The following is a 24524-nucleotide window of genomic DNA, read 5'->3' on the forward strand; positions in this document are numbered from 1 at the left end:
GTATACAGCAGCTGTGCAACCAGGGATGTGTTTTTCATCACTCCACATGTTACATAATTTGTGCATTAGAACTTCTTCTCCTTTGACAGTCGCACAGCCCTTTGCAAACTTTATCAAAGCTCAGAAACTTGTCTCTCTGGCTTAGGCCTTCTGTTATTTTTCCCACTTAAAAGATGACCAAAAGGACTTCACCAGGGTCACACAAATGGCACTGGTTAAACTAAAGGTGTGTTTCAAACTGACTGAGTTTAATACACAGAAGATTGTGAGAGACTAACACACACTGGTCCTCTCAATTCATTTGGCCTTACCCCAAAAGAAACCCAGAAAGTCAGCTAATGTAAGCAAAATAACAGTGTCTACAAAGAAGTACACATTAGCTTAACTAGGCAGCTTTAAAAATATTTCATCTAAACTATTTAAACTAATTGCTTCCCTATTTTATGTTTCAAACATAGCTTTTTTTTTTTTTCTTTTTTCTTTTTTTTTTTTTTTCCTTGAAATATATACAGGTAAAAAGTAAATAAAGCAACATCAGGAAAGTTAGAATTTCACAATGAAAAATTACAACATACACATAAATAGATTTGTATCAGCAATTTTCACCAGTTTTCCCCATCCCTTCAATGGCAAGCCAATGATTTAGAGACCCTATGGCTTTATTTATACTCGTAGTTGTCTTTTTCTTGTGTTTGAAATCTAAGCAAAATTTTACAAATTAGAGGATGACTAAGCATAGCCATCCATAGAACAGAAAATAACAAGAGTTAGTCAGAAGTGGCCACAAAAGAACAGATCCCAGAGCATGTTTAAAAAAAAAAAACAAACAAACAAACATGAGTTAAAGAGTATCATCTTTAAAACTGCCTTTAACAGTGAAATTCAGGCATCAGTGGTAAATGACCAGAAAAGGAATGCAAGAGTTTTGTAGGTTTGTTTATACTTATACCTATATTGTAGAGGCTTTATACCAGCATAGGTTGTTTTCTCTTTAGAGTAAACCCATTGCACCTGAATAAGTTTGAGATTTGCCTATAAAATTATATTTTAAAAATGTATTAAAAATACTTGAGCAAATCCCCAGGGCAGACAGGGCTGAAGTCTAAATGTCATTGCTCTTTTGGAGACAAGATCAACCTATAACCTTATCAGAACACAAATGATGTCAGTGAACAACATCCAAAACCTGCAGAGGCATTTCAGAGATTTTTGGCATTCTAATTTATGGCTTTCTTGCTGTTTTATAACTTTCGAGTTGCTCCTTTGTAGATTTTTTTTTTTTCTTTTATATTTTCCTTATTGGTTACAAAAGTCCTGAAAATCTATCACTTTTATCTTTGCACTTTTTTATGATGCATAATGCTGATTAGAAAGCGTCTCAGCTGGTAATAAGTTCCCTTCATATTTTTTTTTCAAATGCTGTTTTTATGCAGTTCATACAGGAATCCAATTAGCATATCATTGTGACTGATTAAATATGCCACACGTAAATTTACATGTCAAAATACATACTGTACTTAAACAAACAGACAAGGATGCCAGTCTTCTGTAAACAGCTTTGCATGCATAAGCTAACTGAAAAGCACAAAAGCTTATATTTAAATTCTCAATGACTACCTGAATAAAGATAGAGTGAAAGGGAGACTGAAAGGTAATGTTACTCATGCATGAAGTGAGAGAATGAATATAGACATTTGTCTCTCTTTGTCTCTGAAGAAAACTATTGACAAGAGATTCCCCATCTGCATATGAGGCTGTCACGTCAGATTAGCTCATCAGGTAATGGAAATTTGGCCTCTGATCCAGAAAAGGTCCCTATGCACTAAGAATCGAGACTGTTTCAAAGAGATTGTATTATCTTAGACAGCAGGATTAAATTAATATGGGAATGACTTCTACTGGAGGAAATTTTTTGTTAAACATGTGCTAATGTTTATTATGCATAGCATCCACTTCTCATAAGTGATCTTTCTTGACATTTATTCATTACTTTTTGACCTTCCTGGCAACTGAAAAACAAACAAGTGAAGTGCACCCCCTATGAAGCATGGATGATATGGTTCACACCAAAACCTCTAAATACACATTCATACTAGAGCATATTATGAAACAGAGAAGAAATTACACCATTGTCAGATAGATTGAATTTATCCCCCCTAAACTGAAAAAATTATTGAGGTCAGTCAAAAAAAGACTATTCACAAAATGGATGTTATTACTATAGTTCTCAAGCAGCAAAAGGAAGACCTTAGTTTCAGTCCTTTCTCCAATGAATAGTTCACTAATTTACATTAAGTATGCAAAGAAGGAAGGATTTGGAAACGAGTAATGAAACTCCTGGGAAGCACCTGCATACCAGGCTACAGTGCATTGCTTCTTTCTGCTCTCATGAACCCCAGGCCAGTGAACATTTAATTACTCCATCCAGGGTGGGACAGCTTCTAGAGGAAAGGCTGAGAATCTCCTCCCAATACTTTACCAGCATGTTGATTGAGGCTATAGCTTCAGACTCCCAAGGCAGATGAAAACAGTGAACCCATACCTATATCCTGGCCCAGTGCATTTCTGAGATGAAAGCTGAGATGAAAGCTGAGAGCTTTCATCTATAGAAATTAATCAGGAAGTCCAATTATACATATTTACACTGTGTTTTTTATTACAGACCAGAAGGAATAAGTATGTCAAAAAAATAGTCAGCGGTTGTAGTTTACAAGACAAAAAAAAAAAAAAAAGAAAAAAAAGAAAAAAAAGAAAAAAAAAAAAACAACAATGTAAATGCCTAGGTATTTTTAACAGCTGTGAACTGTGAACCAGAACCATTCCATGTGAAGTCAAAAGTCTTTTCAATGACTTTGTTAGAAAATTGGTTAGGCTATTACTGAGCATGCCAGAAAAAACAGAGACCACTTCACAGCTTTGATTTTAATCATGTTGCACATGTAAATGAACATGGAATTAATTTGACCCATATCATCTGCTTCTGATGTCACACAAACCAGAAAGGAATGAGAAGACAAATAGACAGCATGGAGATATTTTCTGTAGAGTAATGTTATGTCTCATAAGGGTGAAAGAATCTAATTGCACATGCATATTAGTATTATAGTGCCTCAATCTTCTTTATGGAAGATTCCACACTAGTATGGAAAGATGAACTACGTAACTCAAGAAAGGGAATGAATTAAGAGATGTGATTGAGGGGCATTTCAAAATAAATGTAGCATGTTGAAATAATAGAAATATCGGGACAATGAAATGACATCTTATTGACATTATGAAAAGCCCTGGTCCCATTTCATCTAAAATAATTGATATGCATCAGTGATTGTTATTAAATCTAGATACAGGTTCTGTTATTTTATTTGATATATCAAAAATTTAGAACAGATTCCTGCACTTTCCAGTATCTAAAATCGGTAATTTAGAATATTTCTTTGCCAGATTTAATATTAGTAGAATTAAATGTAGTTTAATTTTTATCCCAAAAGTGAAGAAATATTTTTAATGAGGTTGACTCTACATTATAACCTTCAGTCTATATTAATAGCAATCTGAATTGTGAATGTTCTAAAAGAAACTGAAAACAGAAATGTATTGTTATAGCTCTAATTGCTGTCAAAGGGATGATGATGTTATAATACTGACAGTGATAAATGATGTTGAATTTTCAAATGATACAGAAAGGAGAAAAATGTTATTTTAGTGAATTCAAATCAACTGCCTACCCATTTATTTTATCTTTGCTAGAAGCCAGGTATAGATGCTTAAAAAAGTACAATGAATTGTGACTGGACAATCACAGAAGAAAAATCACCTTTTCACTTCTTCCTGTTTCTAAAAATGAAGCATATCCATTCACGAACACTTACCACTTGCATTGTGTTACCAGTGTGTTATCGCTAAAAACACAAAGCAACTAGCAATGTTTTCATTACTCGTGGAAAGCAACAGACAAGCTCTTATCTTAATAAAATAAATTAGTTCCCCAACTTTTGTTTATGACTAACTGGAAATCTGAAGGATGTCTCACACGGTTTCTACTGAAAATTTTGGCCTGTGCCACACAATAAGTGTTGACAATTCTTTTGGTGCTTAATAAGTAGAAATATTAAGAACTCTGGTACACCAAATTCAGTTGAAGTTATGAATGGAACTTTGCCCTTGAATTAAGACATCTAACCCTCAGTGCCTACGCAGATATGCCTGCATACTAGCTGGTTGCCTAAGTTCCCAATGTAGTTAATAAAAGACAAAGCTAATAGAGTTTTGAGGGCTATTCAGATCTCTCTGAATCAGACACCTACTTTTGTCCATCTGAATAGCTCACTGCTTTACTCACTGCAGATTGTTGAGAAATACAGAGTCCGACTTAGCGAACTAAATGTCTAGTCCTCTTTCAAGTGTTGCTGGTTACCCTTCCTGGCCTCTAGAAAGATGCAAACATCCCATAGGTGAAGCCCCAGGCAGGTATCTTGGATTGCTACAGCACCTCAAGTGGCCCCAGATGTTTCCATGTGGTGACTGAATCCCACGGATGTTATAATGAATGCTTACACATATAGGTCACATGTGGACACAGGTATAAATCCACTTCTAAGTAGGTATCTTTATGAGCCAAATATCATTTGAAACACCCCTTCAAAGTCCCATCCCCTTCTTTCTTCCCAAAAAGTACTTCAGGATCAAGCCCATGGAAAGAGACAGAAATATAAAAGATAGAACATGCTCAAATGCATGTTCCAACCATTCCAAAATTTCCAGCCATTTTGGTTGGAAATTGCTTTTAGTAACACTACTTATTCAGTAGTATATCTAAGCACTTTCTTCTGATAAGCCTGTGCTTACATTCACACACATGAGAAACTAAAGATGCATTCACCTATGTGGAAATTTCTGAGAAAATAATCTACCCCACAAAAATTGTTTGAAAGAAAGTTAGTATTTGATCTTCATTTAGATTGTGTCATTAACAATTGTAAAAATGGTGGAATATATCAGTAATTACACTCCATGAAAAAAAAAAAAAGATTTTGCTTTGGATTACTGAGAGAAAAATCCACTATTATACAGACTAAAAGAATATGTATGTATGCTGTGTGAAAAGAAGTATATATATGATTTTCCAGAGGGGATTTGTCTTCAAAGCAGTGTGAAATTACACATCTTGTGGCTTAAAAATATATTATTTCAGCTTTATCTTCAATGAAGACATAGCTTACTCTATGTAAAAAAGAATGTCCACAGAAAAGCTTCATTAGAGAAATACATCTTTTATGTGTTAATAACTCTGTAATTTGTTTCTCTTGACAATCAGCACTATGAAATTTGTACCTTGTAGTTTTCAGAGAATGTATAAGTTTTGCAGATGGTTACTTTCAGATTCTGTTTGTCTACAACAGGGAAACAACCAAATCACAATTCTACTAACAATGCACATATTATTCCTATTCAAGCTAAGAGAAATCACAAGAAAATACTGAAAAATCAAAAATCACAGTGAATAAAAGTGATAAAATCAACATCTGTCATGTAGGAGCATATGATTTTTTTTCTTATTTTGTAAGAGCAATGGCATTTTAAGCCGCTAAATAAGATAATACGTTCAAAATGGGAATTCATGAAGGTTTTATTCATAACTCAAGTAAAATTTGAATTACTCTCAGAATAATAAAAAGATTGTTTAATAACATAGTAGCTTATTTGATTAGAAAGTGGCACAAATAAGAGGAAGAAAGGCACTGCATGCTCAAGCAGCATAACAACACGAATTTAATGGCTGATAGAATTTTATATGCTGAAACATCCTCTTCCAAGTAGAACTCCCAAATATCCTACTTTTTTTTGTTTCTTTTGTTATCAAATCCAAACTTCAGTGAGGTGATGGCTTCAGCAAAAGACAAGGCAAGGCTAAAACATGCTGGTCTAGGAGAAATGACCACAACAGGGATACAACCTTTCCAAGGAAGAAATGAATAAATTTCAATGGAATAATGATGTTCTGCTGCTCTTATCAACAAGTGAGACAGAGATTTAGTTATATATGTGCATTAGGTGTAGGAAACTGCATTTCTTATTTATATTAGAAGATTTTATAAAACCCATGCAATTTGAAAGAACTCTTGGAGATGATCCAGGCCACAACAATGCAAAGAGTTGCTCCTGATTTGAAGAAGACAGAGGGGAAAAAGAGTAAAAAGAAGTAACACTTTATATGAGAACCAAGCTAGCCTTTAAAATAAATTTATTTCAATATTGACTGCAACCTACCAGAAAACATCTTTCAAAAATGCCTGCTGTTCTCATGCACTGATGTGCAAACTGATGACTTCACGTTTATCAAATTTTGCCAACTGTTGCCAAAAAAATGGCAGTTCTCTTGGAGCAGAGTCAATGTAGAGCCAATGACTGCTACAGAAGCACTAGAATTGCAACAGGCAATTCTGTAAGGACATTTTAGGTTTTGTTTGTGCTTTTCATAGAATTTGAAAGGAAGAATATGTACTACTTAGTTATTTTTAAGTGGATGGAGTTTTTCTCAGCAGAAGCCAGATGTGCATTGAAGTAGAAGAAACCATTACAAAATGACCTGCAACTCCTTTTGAACACCCAGGATACTCAGAATTAAAAAGCCACCCAAAATAAATAATTCTGTACTGATCTAACATAAAAGCAGATATATGCAGGTGAACACTATGACCTACCTTGCCACTAACATTTATCTTCACTTACATACTTATGTTAGTTATTTCTATCCTCAGACCATTTTCTTTAATTTGTAAAGGATCGAAAATATCTCACATCTCCTTAATTAAGAGTATGGGCTTCCATAAATAAATAAAATAAGTTTAAAATTCAAAACATATGTCCCAGTGGTGGTGGCTTAGAAGGTCAAGGTCTTCCAGAGAATCTGCAATTACAAACTTCATTACCAATTCAGTAATATTCTAACTGAAAGGAAAGAGTCATAGCTCAACTACATAGGGCCGGAAATCTCCTAAGACTCAAGCAGGCTTAGAACAAGTCTTTTCAGATGCTAAGAAATTTGTCAGTGTGAATAGGGCTACACAGACACTGAAGAATATTTTCACTGCCTTACACTCATCCTAAACCTGCGTAGGTTTCACGTGCATAGGCAGATGCACAAGTGAAGCAGGTGTCATGATTAACAAAATGACACCCTTCCTCCTTTTCCCCCATTTTTCTATTCTGTTGACTAAACACACACGACCTTGGAGATGGCCCAAGCACCTCAGGTATCAGCATGGGACTGGCAGAGATAACACAAAGCCATGAGAAAGCCGTCACTTTTCAGAAGTAGCATTTGACAGCATAACACAGGATATTGCTCAGTGCCCACACTGCTTCCAGAATGTAGAATTTAGAGAACTGCATCCCATCTTCTTTGCACAAAGGAAGGCAGAAATATCTTGCTCCAAAAAAATGGTACCTATCCCTCAGCAACAGATTTTTGTCTATATTAATTCTGAAATATGCTCTAAAGGTGCTTGAGACAGATCTAAGGGATTTGCTTTCATTAGGAGATCTTGGTTGGCCTTAAATTTAAGCAACACTCCCATTGTAGTCAATGGAGAATAACAGGATCCTCAAGGGAATGATATACTCGACCTATCTTAGACACCAATCATAAGTGCAATAGACATGTATGAGATAGATGAGATATAGGAGATACAGATGAAACAGACACCTCTCATGGGATGAAATGAATTACCCTCTGGAAGCACTTATTACATTCAACTGATTGTGAAGGGAGCTGAGGTTGACTAGCTTACACTTAAAGTACCTAAAAGACAGACACCTGAGTTAGAGAAGATGAAATCCACTCTTACGTTTAAATTTGATTACAAAGAATTGAGTTAGCTGACACAATGCTGACCATGACTGATTGGGTCCGTGCACAGAAGGACAACTCCAATTCAATGCAGAGCTGCAAGGCAGACACTGTAATTAGTTGACACAATGCTAAACACAACTTTTTTTTTTACTTTTTTTTTTCCCCCTAAGGCATACACTCAACTCATTTTTAACACAAGCAGAATTGTTTACCAGTCAAATGATGCTAGTCTCAGAAATATAGGACAGTTGAGGATGATGCAACTGAGATTTTTATGTGAAAAATACATTGCAGTTCCATTCTGGACACTCTTTAATATAAAATATAAACATCATTAAATACAAGCACAGTACCATTTCATTAAAAACATTTGAAATGGGAAATTACATATCTTCTGATGAACACATGAATTAGTTTGGAAATAAAACCTAGAATTTGTAATTGCCAAACTGAACACTTTTTTTGAAAAGCAGGACTGTATGAATTCAAAAATTGACACATTTTGTCTAAACCCATAATATTTGATTTTTTTTCTTTAAAATAAAATGTGAAATTAGATTCCATGGTGTTATAAGCTGTGTAAAGATATCTGTTTCTAAACAGCAAAATTTTTGTTACCATAAGGAGAGACAAGAGAGTTTATACATGTATTGAAACTTTTAAACACCAGTACAGCTTATACATATTAAAATCTTTATGTAAAATACAGGCATAGAATTATAAAGAGAAACAAGTGACAGCATTAATGCATGAATGGCATTTTATGTTTTGCTAGAGATGACTAACGAACTGAATTCCTATGGAAATATAGCATGCATGACATTCTCATACCTACCCAATGAGTTCATAATGATTACTGCTATTACAATGAATACAAAATTAATGAATAATAAATTAAATCCTTACACTAAATTGATATTAGGAGCCTCTTTAAGTCATTAATTTTTTGTAACAGTCAAGTCACAATCCATAATAACCTTCTGAGAATAACAAGTTACGGATTTAATTACAGATAAAAAGAAATGTCTTCTATTAAAAATGTGGGAAATTATGCACTAAAAAATTAAAAATGGAGCAGATCTTGGAAAGTAGCAAAGAATGTTCATAAACTAAAATAATAACATTAATAAAAAAGGAAATTAGAATGTCATATTTTTACTTGTGATACTTTCAAAAGAAATATTCCAGGATTAGGATAAAAGATGAACTAGCCAAGCATATTTCTCAAAGTTTGATTGGTTTATGACATGTCAAGTGCAGAGAAACTCATTTTTATACACCAAAATCCTGTCATAAGAATTTAGTTAACAATCACAATAAATGTCATATCTAAATCTGGCAATTCTCACTCAGGATTTACCAGGAATCTAAAATACTAAAGTGAATTTTTCTCCATCTGATCTTCCCAGATATCTTCCTAAATAAAAAATAACTGTCAGCTTTAGAGATATATGGAATTTTATAGGTTTAAGCCTTCATGGAAATAAAAAGTAAAATTTTTTTAAGCCGGCGTGTTCTACCTCTGTGTGCTACCACATTTACAGCTAGAAACTCTGTACACCAATAGTTTAAGCAATGTGGACAACTTTCAGAATTAAAAATAACTATTTCACAAAAAACAGAGATTTTGATTTACCATAATAAATACTATCCTCTTAGAAGTGATCCTGAGAGAGGAGCACAATATACACTGAGCTCAATTTACACTGAGCCTATACAAGAGCATAGGCTCAATGTAATGCCAGAGGAGACCTGTGCTTTCCATCACCCTTAGTGCAAGGGCAGAACCTATCCTTGTCTTTTGTAATACATTCAAGAACTCTTTTAGATCCATGAATAGAAGAAACATTAAAAGTGCAGAATGCACAAAAGGCCAAGTATTTTCCATATGTTAAAAATGTAACCAAATTCAAGATCATTACATTTCAATGAAACATTTTTGAATTTCTAGCAGGTATAATATCTGTTTCTTTAAAAATAACAGTGGACAATGGCAATCTAATGGAATTCCTTGTATTGTTTGCTGTATGAAGTTCAGGCATGAAAAAATGAGAATTATACAGTGAAGGATATATTACCCTTAAAAATGCGAAGTGATGTTTTGCTAGAGTTGGTTTCTATATGAATGGCCATATCTGGTTCCTTTAGCCATCTGTTTGATCTCCAACAGTGTTCAAAAGAAAAATACCAGGCAAATTCAAATCTAGCTGGTTTCACTTTTTTCTTTTTTTTTTTTTTTTTTTTTTTTTTTCTCTTCTGGATATGTAAGTTACTTTCCATATACTATCTCTTTAATGAAATAAGGTGTCAAGGAGTGTAGAGTATATATAAATATAAAAGGTATAACTGTGCTACCAAAGTCTGAGTATAAACATAGACAATTTCTCCCACTTAATTGCCTGGGTGTGGTTAGGGTTTGACAAACAGAAGTTCGCACATCTCTAACACAAACTCAAATTTGCCTCTTGTGATAACAGCCACTAACAGTAGTTTTATATACATATGTAAAATGCATATGTTTATACAGAAGTGGAAGTAGGAAGGAGCAACAGTAACAGTACATTCTGAGAAAAGCTGATACCCATTACCAGATGGGTACTAAGGGCCAAAGAGAAGCTATACCTAGGGGCACCAGCATCTGGACTTGAATGTGTGTAACATGTGCTAGCGAAAGCAAGCCGTGGACTGTCTGTGTTACTAATCAATCTGTCTTGATATTTTCCACTTTTTTTTTTTTCATTTTCTTTATGGAGAAATCTGAGATATAACATCTTTTGGAATGAGGAGTCTTAGATACCTACTGCCTTATTTTTAAAGCAAATGTTTATTTAACAGTATGGCAGTACTCCACTCAGTTTGTTTAAAACTCTTTGGGACAACTTATAATTCATTTTGACACATAAGCTTTTACACATAAATATATGTCAATTCTAATGCTTATGATTGCTTGCAGTATTACAGATCTAAAAGACCAAATGAGGGTTCTTAAATTCTGCGATAGTCTTTACCTAACAAGCAACACACCAAGAAACCACTATAACATAAAAGATGGGTGCATTTATTAATTCTGGCAAAGAGTAACTGGAGCAGTATGTTCAACAAAATGTGATAAATATGCAAACTCTGCCTCATCACTAACCTCACCAGTTCAATAACAAGAGAAAATGATCAACTTCCTCATCCATACATCACTTCTGGAAATAGTTACCTGTACCTCTGATATTCTAGGCTTCCAACATCTCTCAACTTTCACTTATTTTTTGTTCACTCAGCTGATTTCAAATGTTTAATTATCCTATGAGAGAGCTGTTGCTAGCAGGAAAAATAGCAATGGATAGAATATGAGAGGAAAAGGGACCGGAAAGGAAAAGCAGAATCACAGGAACACTGAGAAAACCCTTACAAACATTAGAATTCGTTCATGTTCTTTACCTGATAACATAACAAAATATGAATTTACCGTCATATAATAATCATCAATGTATTTTCCTAAGGCTTACATAAGGCAGAGTATTGGGAGCTGCCATGTTAATGAAATGCCTAAAATATCACCTAACTTTGAAAACATTATGCTGAAATATAAAATAACTGTTTTCACAGCAGGTAGATTTCTCAATTTGAAATGCATTAAAAATAATGTTAAAATACTTTTAATTTAACATGAAATAATACAATAACCCAGTCGAATTCTCAGCTCCTAAGTGGAAATAATTCTTGTTTGAACATGCCAATCCGTTTTACAGCCAAGGGTAGTAACTACACTGAGTGTGGTTGATTTGAGCTGCACATTTCCCATTAATGTTAATGTGAGTTTCACAGCTATATCGCTGCACATGGGCAGAGAATATACCCTCAAGTTGTTAAATGGCAATGAAAGACGAGATTGAATATGTGGTGATTCCTCTGAAGAGGAAAAATGCCAAGGAAAGAAATGTCACAAAGAGTAACATAATACACAAAATCCATTCAGAGAAGGAAGGACAGAAGGAAAAAAAAAAAAAAAAAAAAAAAAGCATTCTCTGATCTCCTTCCAAAACCAGTATGTTCTGGATTTCCTGCAATGATTTTACAATTGAAAAAGACTTAACTGCCTCCTATAAAAGCCCTATCATGAAATCCAGAAGAAATAAGCATCTTTTTTTCTCAATTAAAGTCTATGTTTTAGATGGATCTACTGCTCTTCAGACATATATGTCTTTATCTCTTATTTTTATTCTTTATCTACAAGCTTTAAATCACATGTAAAGTCAAAAAGAAGTACAGGAATATTTTCATGAGTGTTTCATCCTTGTTATTATTGGTGACATCCCTGGCTTTGTTGGTGACAGTTCAACAGTTTGTCTGGCAGAGCTGATCAAGGTTAACAACAACTTGGCAAAAAAAATGGTCCTTTTTGTCTGGTACTACTACAAGGTTCCTGTCCAGCTCCAATTGCAGCCTCTAACATAATACATCTTTATCTTCCTACATTTAGATCAAGGATTAGGCTTGGATAATCGTGACCTGAATTCCAACAGTACATGTCAGTCTGTCCAAAGATTTTTAAAGATCTGCAAGGTCACCACATTAGCTATTTCACTTAAAGAAGCAAAATTAGAGGGGATGAGCAATTAAGTATGTGTGAAATCACTGCAGGCTTGAGGTCATACCCAGGGTTTGGGAGCATAGCTGAACACCTCGAGCTCCTATGAAAAACTCCCTATTTATCTCTTTCTGTCTTACCCACACATACCTGTACACAGACACACTTATTGTTGCACAAAGAATAGTACAGCCGCACAAAAAAAATTACAGAATGGTATTTTTTTTTTACTTAATCCCAATTAGAACTGGAATATAATGCCTTGAAGAGGTAGTCAAAACTAAAAAATATATACTTTTTATAAAAATCATAATTTTCATAATTATTTTATTTTATTTTATTTTATTTTATTTTATTTTTTGAGGGGGTGCTTACTTTCTTATATTTCCCCAGAGTACGTTATCAGTTTAAAATCCGTAATAGGAGTTCATTCATAGGGTTAAGTGCATTAAGTGACTGATATGTCTCATAAGAAAAACAGTTTTTCACATGTACTGAATTTTTGCATATGAAATTTACAGCAAAATTCAGCAGCCTAGTCTAGTTCTATAAATACATTTTTTTTGTTGTTTTCTTTGACTTTATTTTATGACCAACTTTTTTTTTTTCAATTTAAATTGAAAGTACTAGCATTATGCATCTCTGTTTATATGTATATTCAGCTACACACACACATACAATATATACATACGTGTGTGTATATATACCATACTAATATATACGCATTTATACAACACCATACATACATAAATATGCATACAAATATATATTTCATCTGTACCACAATATCAGTTTTCCCATAGTTCTCCATTTTCACATGGTTTGCCTACTTCTAGACATCCATTTAGCTAATTTTGTAAACTATGATAAATGAAATTACTCTGCATTATTAGTTCACTTCTACTCAGTACCTAACTACAGTGAAAACTGGTTTCCACAACTTCTAATTACAAAACATTAGCTACCTGAGTCTTCTCCAGCTGAGCAGATTAGCATAGATCTTCTGCACTGACAGCTTTGACCTTCACTCCAGCAAACACTTGTCAAAATGCCAAAAGTAATTACCTGGGTGTTTAGGAAGGAGTAATGGGGTGTAGCTACCTACCTTTTCTTGTTACTGATCTAAAATGTCTATAAAACTTTGCCAAGAGGCACCCTCCGGATTTTGGCACACACATTTTTTTTTTCTCATCTGTCTTTTCCTTTTTTTTTTTTTTAATTTAATAGACTATCAAATATTAGCTATATGATCTTCTGCCAACCAATCTCATCACAATTCTGGAGGATAGGCTAAATAACCTACTAGATGGATCTTTCAACCAAAATGATTTTATGATTGCTGTCATCCTGATTTTTTTTACACTGATGCAACCAGGGAAAAAATACAGAAAAGCAGCAGAGCTAGCACAGGAACAAATGACAATAATTATGCAACAGAAGAACATATTGCCAATTCTCTGAATTATCTTTTAAAAATCATTATGTTACAGTCTTTTGTTCATAAAAAAAGCCTTTTTCCTATACACATTTCAGATTCAGAATTAAGAAAATAGAGGCACAGAGAATTTATAAGTACTTCTTGAAAATCTGTAGCTAGATTAAATCTAGCATGTCTTCTGACTTTAGCCAACAAAAAGCTATACAATCTCTTAATCTAGAACATTCAAATTTATAGAAAACATTTTCTAAAGAGAACAAATGGATTTAGCATGTTTTCCTAAAGACTAGATAATACTAGAAAGATTAAATATTTGTAGATTATTACAATGGTCATTAATCTCTAAATCCTGCATACAGTTTTCGTCAGACAATAGCAAACATCATCTCCAAATAAAATCAAGATCAAAGGTCTATAAATCTGATTCTATCTTATCTTACATGTCAGAACGGATGCCTGAGGTTCAGAAAGGTTAGGAAAAAAAAAAAAAAAAAAAAGAAACTAACTTTATTTGACTACCAACAGTCCAGAAAACAAACACCTAATGAACATCAGATCACTTGCCTTGTAGTCATGACATAACCTAACAATTTTGCAGGTTCTTAGGTGGCAGCAACAGCAGCTGCTGGAGCAGCCTTCAATCCAGAGGAGAAAGACTGCTCCAAATGAAGGCAGTATTAAAATGCAGGACTGCATTCTACTGACCAGTGTGCCCTTGTGAGTGCACCCAACAAACTTCTCTTCGCAAACTCTCCAAAAGCTCTCAAATAATTCCTTGTCCCACTGTCAAGAGCTCATTATTTCCCTTCTCAGTTACATTCCCCCATGAGCTATCAGCAGTAGGTCATGCAAGTGGTTATTTTCAAGACAGATGACACATGAATCTTCTGGACCTCCTAACTAAGCATTTGTCAGGCAAAAATCCTGCACCCGCCCTTTCATCCCAGGTCATATTTGTGCCTCCTTCCCAAGATGTCATCCAAAAATAAATCGTCCTCTACCAAGAAAACAGATTCAGGTCAGCCACCCCTGCACACTGTTACCAATAACCGTGCTTTGGGAGAAGTGCTTTTCAATGTTATTACTTTTTTTTTTTTCCAACAAAAACGGATCACAGTCTGATTCTAAGCAGAATTCTATTCTCTGTGTAACTGATTTTTTTGTTGTTGTTGTTCTTGTGTTTTAAATAACAGTTATTTTTCATAGATCTCTGAAGTAGCACTGCTCTGCCTATTTTATTTCGTTGATAGGAAAGCCAACACTTACAAGATTGCTAATCATCCAATTTTATATATTAAAAGTAGGATATTTAGTTATATCAGATAAAGAACATTTTCTTGTTTGTACCAACTAAAGTTGCTGGCATGACCTTGTTCTCTGTTCCACATAGTGCCCACTGTTTATTTGCATGCATAGTTTAAAATTACTAGTTTTATCTTTTTTTCCTCATTTTGAAAAATTATGGTGGTTGAAAATCTACTGGTTGTTCTTCTCCAGATAAAGATTAGGCTATAATACTATCTGACTTGTTTCTTCAATTGCCTTGTTTATCCTTACCTAACAAGGTACATATTTAGCAATAAATAAATAAATAAATAAATGAATATTAGATCAGCCTACCTATTCTTTACAGAAAAGCTAGCATGATAGAGGTCTTTTCCTCACCAGATTTCTTCTTGTATCACTTTTAAATAATTTCTTTAAGTATGCTTAGGATCTGCTGTGAACAGAGATAGTCTCTTAAGTGTACTGCACGCAAATGCGTAACATTTTATTGAAGGAATATAATGTTTAAGGATGTCTGGAATTGTGTTATTTTTGTTTATGACATATTGTATATATATTTCTAATATTTATATTTTCCTGGAAAAATGGTAGCTCATCCTAAAAATGTTAAACAAAATAGCAGCAATTTTGCCAAATAATATGATGAAATATGATATTAAGCAGGTTGTTTTGGACTTGGCGATTTCTGCTTGCTATGCTGTAAGTTATAATATAATTTAGTTCTCAAATATTTTATTATAGGGACTTTTTGATACTGTCTTCATAGTTGGATCATAAAGTACCAATGTTACACCAAAAATTAAAAAAATTAAAAATTGTTTCAATCACCCATTCTCAGTGCTAAGAGCTCCAGAGCATCTATTTGTTGATTCATATCAGCTGGAAACAGTGCTTTTAAAATTTGAGATATCTGTGAAAGGAAATACGCAGCCAGTTTAACATGGAAAAAGACTTTTCATTTCCATAGTAAAAAATGTACTGTGAGATTTCACAAACTTGAAAGAAAACCACTTTGCACTTAAACATAACTGTTTCACGTTACAAGCTGTAGGTGTGAACAAGCTGACTGCAGTAATTTGGTTGTTTAACAATATTATAGACGGTAATATTTCTCAAACTCAAAATCTTTGTAAATTTTCCCAATCTTAAATTAATTTGGATTTCTTAAAGAGCTTTCAGTATGTTACCCAAAGGTATTGTTAACAAAGGAGACCTAAGCAGAAGAATAAAAGGTTTGCTCTAGAAGACTTAAGAGATCTAGAAACAGAAAAAATATTTTTGAATATGTTACCATACAGAAAGATCCTGAAAAATTCTACAATCCTGACTTCAAACAATTACCCTAGATTTATCTGCAGTATTTACATATGGCAGTCCTATCATCAGCATCTATGCACCAAACAATAAATATTTTTTCCTTGAATGTAGAGCAACCTACACAACTAGTTTAGAATAAATGTCTAACTTTCAGACAGCTGCAACTGAGTTAGATAAATTCTACCCTACCATGCATTATATTACCGGAGGGCTCTTAAACAAAGTCAACCCTGTAATCATGATTAACCTTTAAACTTTCTTTTAAAACCTTTAAATCTTTAAATTACTTTACCAAAGACCCAAATTTTACCTGTCTTTATAGGCCTGCCTATCACAGTCAGAAGGAAGTCACTGGGGAAGAGTCATAACCAGAGACATTTCCTCTGTTAAGGTCTGAGGCACATTTACCAAATGGTAGCACCCATCACAACTGCTAAAAGTCATTCCAGGATAAAGAGGATATTGGCTGGCATAGTTGTAATGTTTTTTCAGTAAAAGAACAAGGTGGGAAGGAAATGCCATCTAAAAAATCGTTAATCATAGTAACAGATATTTGATAGTGCAGGAGACAGTTCACATTTTGAATAATACTTCAAAAATATAATGACATCCTATATTCAGCACAGGAAGGATTTGAGGAAAATACTTCAGATAGATTTGACAATACAGTAGGAGAAAGGCAATTGATCCACTACAGAGGGGACAAGAGGTGAAAAAGGACAATGTGAACTAAGGAGGCTTGAGTGGAAGAAATCAGGACTTGCACCAAAAGATTTAAGAGACTAGAAACAGAAAAAGAGCTGTCAAAATTATACGTTTCACATTAAAGACCAAAGAATCGTAATCCTTCTTATACCAGGGCAACAGCAAATGCAATCAGATGGACCCCATAGCCTCCTGGCTACAGTGTTCAAAGTTTCTGACATAGAAGCTGTCAGTTCACTTCAAAGATCAACCTCAAATTATTCATAGACACTCAACTTCTTACCAACTCAGAGAGAAAGATATCTAATTGCACAATCTACAAAAATCTAGATAGAGGGAAGGGATTCAACCGCAGACTTTCATCTTGCTTCGTTCACTTCATCACAGCTGAATTATGAGTCTGACAATGACTTGCCAATGAATATTTTCAAAACAATCCATCTCACTGTTGTAGGACAGAAAAAGGAAACCAAGACAGTGTGCTACCATGTACATTTTTGTAACAAAAGCCACAGAGTTCATCTTTCTGAGACTTTTCATGAGACATGCAAAACTTGTGCTAAAAATCAACATTTTCTGGATTGTCTTAATCCAGAAATAATCCACGAAGGACCTCTTCAAGAGGAAAACTTTTAGCATAGAAATGTGTTTCCTGCTTGTATGGATGATCACCATGAAAAAAAAGGTGGCAAGTTGCCACTGAAGTATGTTATCCAAAGAACATCTAACCAAAAATGGTTTAACAATAGACAAAGGCCAGACAGTGTTTAATCACAAGCAAAAATAATGAGAGAAGTATTACGAACTCTTTGTATCAATTGACATTTCCCAGGTTTTGCTCAAATTCCTTGACATTGGAATTTGATGACTAGAAGAAATGTTAGTAATATCAATTATTCTAAACATGCTTTTAACTAAAGACATGTATATCTACTACAAACTTTGCATAATCTTCTTGATGATTTATTCCTCACTGACATGCTGTCGCTATTTCTCCCTCTACATTTCTCTTCACACGTACATATTGTATGTAGTTATTATATGAAGATACAATAATATATGAAAATACATCTAAAGAGAGTTCTCTCTTTTTCCTTCCTGAAAGCTTTCTAAATTTTTGTTGTTGTTGTTGCTAATAATGAATAATAAAATAAAGGTATATATAATTTTTCTGTCCACAGTGGTATGGTCAGTGGCCATAGTTATTGTTTAGAGAGCAAAGTGAGCTTCTGGAGTGTTTCTAGAAATTAAACAATTTAAGCTGTATACCGGATCCTCACCAATTGATTCTCTGATGTAGGGTAAATTCTCTTCCCTCTGTTCTTTATTTTGCTAAATTTCAGACCATGAAGATCATTATGTTTATTCACATTCTGTAGTAAACTGAAAAGATAATCCCCACCACCACCAATACAAAGAGGACCACACTTCATGACTAGAATGAATACAAGAGAATATTCATATAAAATTATCTGTAATATCTTAGACTTACGTTTGCTAAAGTTGAAATATATCTTTCAGTTATGCTGCACTTGCTACAAACAGCTAAAAATGTGCCATTGATATAAACCATTCATTTGTACTTTATAATTAATTCTTTTAAATATATCTGTAATGGATGTTTGTACCAGTGAATTTATAATAAAATGAAAATACATTCATGTCAGAGTCTCAGCCCTTTTCAGCAGGGCTCAGACTGGATGTGTGACAAAACTGTGATTCTGCTGAATCCACTTTACAGATGGGAGTAATAAACTGGAGTTTCTTCAGTGGTTGTGTGCTCATCACAATCGATGAGGCAGGTTTCTCATCAATATTTTCATATTCATATTTTTCAGAATTAAGATTTTCATATTTTTCAGAATTAAGATTTTCTTTCTTTTTTTTTTTTTTTAAACATCTGCAGTTGTTTAAAATTCCGAAGGAATTCTATATGCATGTTATTATCCATTCTAATACTTATCAGGCTGTATCTGTATTCAAATTAACTTGTTATACAGTTTAATTTTAATGATAATGATTTTTTTTTCCTCCCCAAGGGGAATTAATTCTCCAGTGCATTTTTTGCAGAGTTAGAAAGTTGGTAGATAAATAAATTTTAGACAAGAAGTTTATATGATTCAGCAACTCACTCCTTAAGTTATGATTAATGGTCCCATCAATCCATGCACTTTTGGAAAAACTGTGTTTTACCAGCAAGACAAGAGAAAATTAAAGAAACATAAATCAATAGCCTAGTTAAAAGTTAGAGGAATTTAAAATAAATAAATAAATAAAACAAAAATCTAAATATTCTAATATATGTTCAAAACCCCCTATTTACAACAATGAAATCAAGATTTTTGAATTGCTATAATTATATATATCACATATAGACGCAAGAAGCTGCATACAAGATCTGCTAATTCGCTAATATCTGGTTTTTCATTGCCTTCCTCTGTGCTACCAGTTCCCCTTTACTAATATACCTATGTTATGAATACATTGTTTTGTTCTTCGGTCCTCTTATTTTTTTTTAAACACCTAAACTGTTGCATTTTTATACAATAGTAAATAAAATACAAGCAAAATTCTTATTTGTTAAAGGCTGCAACTACACATAAGCAACTGCTTTTATTTCATTTTGGCAATGCTGAGTACTGTGCACAGACTTTTCTCTCCTGCATCTCCTCTTCATGTGAGCAGTATATATGTTGTAGCCACCCTATCCAAAAATTCTGTATTTGGAAACTTCAGACGATTCTTATTTTCTAATTACCATTGTTACTTTACATGTCTTTGAACAAATTGTGTAATTCTGGACTACATATTAAGTTGTACAAATTCAAATTCATTGCTTATTACTATAGTAACTATATTGCAATTTTAGATAAATTGAGTTATCTTACTGATAGTTGTTCTCTGCTAGATTTCTCCTAACCTTTAAACTGAAGAGAAATTAAATCCATACTCATTTGTCTAAATGATGTCATGTGCCAAGTGTAATTACTTCTAGAGCAGGTCATCTATGTCTAGAGAAAGTTTATTTCATCAAAATGTTGAGATGCACCATTGAGCCTGACTTATTAAACAGAAATAGGCCAGAGGACAGCTACACCATGCAAGATATGTTCTGTATTATGAACATCAGTGTGCAATGCAGGCAAAACATTGGCAGTCCTTCTGCTCTGCAGTGAAAGAGCAAATAAAGGTATTGTTAATGGTATTTTGTATTGCCTGCTTTCTCAGGCTGTACAAAAATTTAAATTATTCTGTTGTCAGGTTTCCCTGTAGAATTATGTAGCCCTAGAAAATGCAAAAAGAAAAGTAATCAAAACATTTACTTAGCATAGGAACTATGGATTACTAGAAAACAAAAATGTTTTACCAGCAAGAATATGGCTGAAGGATTTTAGGGAGCTTTTTCTCTGCTCAGTGTGGTTGTTGTGCACACTGAGAAGAATGGATCTCAAATGCTAGGAGAATACAGTAAACTATTTTTATTATCGTACTTCCCTATTTCTATTTTTCAGTAGATATTTTAAGTCAAACATCTATTTCCAAAGCTGCTGTGGAGTCCCATGCCTTCTCTAATCTGCACATTTGTCAGACTCCACAGGGGAGGATGGAAAACTTTAAATATAGTTCCCTATATGGAAACTTAAATAATGCAAAGAAAGGAGCAATTTATTCATTTTGGTTACAAAACTATATATACTACAAAAATAATGAGAGCAAGTTCCTGCAAAGAACCTGTTGCCACAGATAATAACGAGACATGGACATTATAGAAATAGATTCCTTTTGGAAATCTGGATAATTTAAATTCTCATAATTACTATGGCATCTGATTACCTCAATTTCTAAGTTCTTTGAGTTTCTAAGGATGTGATGAATGGTGAAATTCTTCACTCAGTTAGGTCTATAAACAAGATCTGCTTTCAGATTTCCTGGATGAATGTTGTTACCTAATAGCAGGACACCATGGAGTAATACATTTACCCATGCCTGGAAGTATGCACCAATTTATTCTGCATCAGTTTCCTTTGGTAAATTACATTTTTGGAATGATTTTCTTTAAGACATTGTTGACTTTTAACTTTTATAATTGCAGCTAAAACCTGAAAAAAAAAAATCTTATGTAAGTATGTACTGCTGTTGCTCATTTTACTATTTTTATTTTTGGCTTTAGATATCTGCAAGTTCACAAAAAGTTTGCTAAAAATAAAACAAACTGATTAGCAAGTACATTGATAGGCTACTGCAACTTTATTTACTGGTTAGAAAAGAGAAAATTGATACTTTTAAAATTTAGAATGTTTGACTCTTGGGCATATATCTAATTTTATTTATTTATATATTCATTTAGGCAAAAGGCTAATTTTAAAAAAAAAAACAAACAAAAAACACAACAATTTCCTTGTTTGATAATGACTGAATTGTTTTCATTAATCTATTACTACACTAAGATCTTATTTCAGAGCAGTAATAGTCTATTCAGACCCACAACTTCATATTTAAATCTTTTTTTTTTTCTCCATTTGAATTTTTTACATTAATCTCTAATGAAACTCATCTGCCATTTTGAGTCCAGTCACTCAGTCTAGTATGTTTTTTATACATTTCTAAGATCAAGTTTCACCTTTAATACTGTAAATAATTTAGTACTCTTAGCAGGCTTTCTCATCACACTGCTCACCATTCTTTTTCAGCTCATTTGTATGTTGGATGACACAGCCCCAGCAGAGATCTATTTTTTTTGAGAAAACTAGTAAGTTATTCTTACTCTCTGTTTTTTATTTGCCTCTTAACCAGTTACTGATCTGTGTATTTCTTGTTCCATATTCTAAGAAACAATTAGTTTCCTCAGAAACTTTTACTGAAAGACCTTGCCAAAAGTCTTTGGAAACCCAGGCAGGCTGTACCAGCTGCATCATATTTGTTGATCTCTTCAGAGACAGTCAACAGGTTTACAAAGTAGGACACTGCTATATTAATTTTTACCAGATAAATCATACAGATTTGGGTGTCCCATAATTCAATAATTTATTGTAATTTCCTAATTTTGATATTTTTTTTCTTTTATTATTTTTTTTTTCATGTTAAACCTATTTAAAAGTGAGTTTGTTACTCTACTCACCAGTTAACAAGAAATTTCAAAGTGAAGAGTTTCACACTACCAGTGCTTAACCATTTTGTCCTTGTGCTACTTAAAACCGGAGTGGATACTTTATGGTGTTGGTAACCTCTCCACATTCATTTGACTGTTTTTCATACCCTAATTTCATACCCCTCAACACATTGAGACAGATCCTCCAGAGCCCCGCACAAAGAATGGTTCTGGCACTGGAACTACCCCAGTTCCTTCTACAGCTGAATTCATCCATAAGGAAGCAGGAGTTGTTAATGGACAGTTTGGGGCTCCCAATGTTTATTTAAATGAACTTCTTTTATTCCTATTTGCAAGCAACATTGTAACTTGCTTATTCATAATTTTTAAAACCTATCAATTGGGTAATTTGAAATCATTTATCAATTCAGTTACTTTGCAGAAATGATTTCTTTCAGTCAACAGCTCCTCCATAATACTGTTAGTAGCCAAATTGATAAGAAGCCAAGAGCAGTACATAGAACAGCAGTATTTATTCAGAAGCAGTTTAGCTCCAGATATACAATGTTTACTCTCAAGATTAACGGGTCATGGAAATTGCCTAAACCGCACACCAACAAAGGTACCGTCTTTTGATCCAGAAATTAAGGCTAACATGTAATACCGTTTTTGTTTCCTGGAACAAAGTATCAGAAAAGCAAGGGTATTAAATTCTCATTTGCAAATATCTAATCTGTTTTTCTGAGGTCATGACAACACTGAAGAGTTTTTCACCATGCTAAGCTGTGTCTCCATGTCTGTATTTAATCCATTTCGTCTACAAACAATGAAGTCTCAGGCAGTTTTAATTGACTCAGAGACGTTACACTTCATTTTCCCATATGTGCCACTCACCCCTCAGCCACTCTCCCTAAACGCCAGTCTTCCTGGGAGAGTGTGCTGCCTCCATCCATGTTGTCTGACTACAGTCCTCTAAACTGAAGAGTGGAAGGCCAGTTTGGGAATGGAGGATGACTCTTACCTGCTGCTTTGGCAATATCTGCAGTTGAAATGTTTTGGAGGTTTGAGTGCACTCTGAAGGTCACAGCTGGTCCCAGCACGCTAGAAGAGATTATTAAAAAATGTAAGACTCATAATCAAGAGACATAGCATAATATTCCTTTTCAAAATAGGTTTTTAAGGAGAAACTATTAAGACACCATTTAGCCCTCTTCCTTTTGCTTCATTAGCTACATTTGCATACATTTATATACCTCTTGTGGAAGTTTGTGTGTATCTTGTCTTGTGCCTTTCTGAAAGAATTTCAGTGACATTAACTAAACTTCAAAACATTCCTGTAAATACTATTCCCATTACAAAAATGGCAAAATAGAGGCACAGAAATTGTTATTCTCTCCAGAACACCACAGAACATCACTGGAATTCAACACCTAAAGATTACATAAAGCTTCAAATTTTATTTGCCTAACCTTCACTCAAGCTTGTTATGAATCTCAGTCAGAGAGACAATAAAGAGAGTCAGAATATTTATCTTGATCATGCTCTACAAGAACATATTTGGAGAAAAGACTTTGGATGTATCTGATCCAAATGTCTGATTTGGAAAGATGGCAAAAATTACTTAACTTATAACAATAGACGTAATAATCTATTTGGACAATTTATAAAGAGAAGTGATGGAACTCTGTGGTGAACTTTTTTGGTGTAGCCTGATGGTCTTTTATGGCTTAAAAACCTATGAGGCATTACAGAGCACAGTACTAATTAACTAGATGAAGAATGGCATAGTAAGGTATTCAGGGTTTCAAAAAAATGTTCATTGTGTGTTTTTGCAGAAAAATAAATCCATATACGTAATGTTGCATTCATTCTCCACCCATCCCAATAATATCCAACCTATATGCACATCTGATGAAAGGAATAAAGAACTTTCAGTTGTCATATTATGCTAAAGTACATATATATGAAAATCGTAAGAAAAATGTACACACAAAACTATAGTAAAAGTATTTTAAAGAAAATTTCCAGTTAATAAGCCACAGTAGAAAATATAATATAAATTCAGAGGAGCACAGTTCAAGGGCTGAACAAACAAGAAAACTGGCATGTGTTAAATGTTTACATGCATACCGTGTTTTGTGTGAGTGCCTTAGTTTTTATTACTCACACAATCAGTGAGAAGAATTACATTTATACTATGAATAATACCTGTTTCATGTGTTTCAGTGGTTAAGCACATTGGCAGGAGCCATAC

The 24524-nt window shown here is 33.7% G+C and overlaps 1 protein-coding gene across 1 annotated transcript in view; it reads right to left on the minus strand.

Annotated features, from left to right (window-relative positions):
- PTPRN2 (protein tyrosine phosphatase receptor type N2) overlaps positions 1 to 24524 on the minus strand; it is a gene marked incomplete at both ends in the record, with an annotated part of 643308 nt that overhangs the window by 326277 nt on the left and 292507 nt on the right. The window contains one exon of the mRNA XM_084281525.1: positions 23292 to 23371. Within this exon, the coding sequence (XP_084137651.1) occupies positions 23292 to 23371 (80 nt within the window). The remainder of the gene's footprint in view (positions 1 to 23291; positions 23372 to 24524) is intronic.

The sequence above is a fragment of the Netta rufina genome (genome assembly GCF_964035555.1).
Source record: "Netta rufina genome assembly, chromosome: 2".
In the NCBI taxonomy this organism is placed as follows: domain Eukaryota; kingdom Metazoa; phylum Chordata; class Aves; order Anseriformes; family Anatidae; genus Netta; species Netta rufina.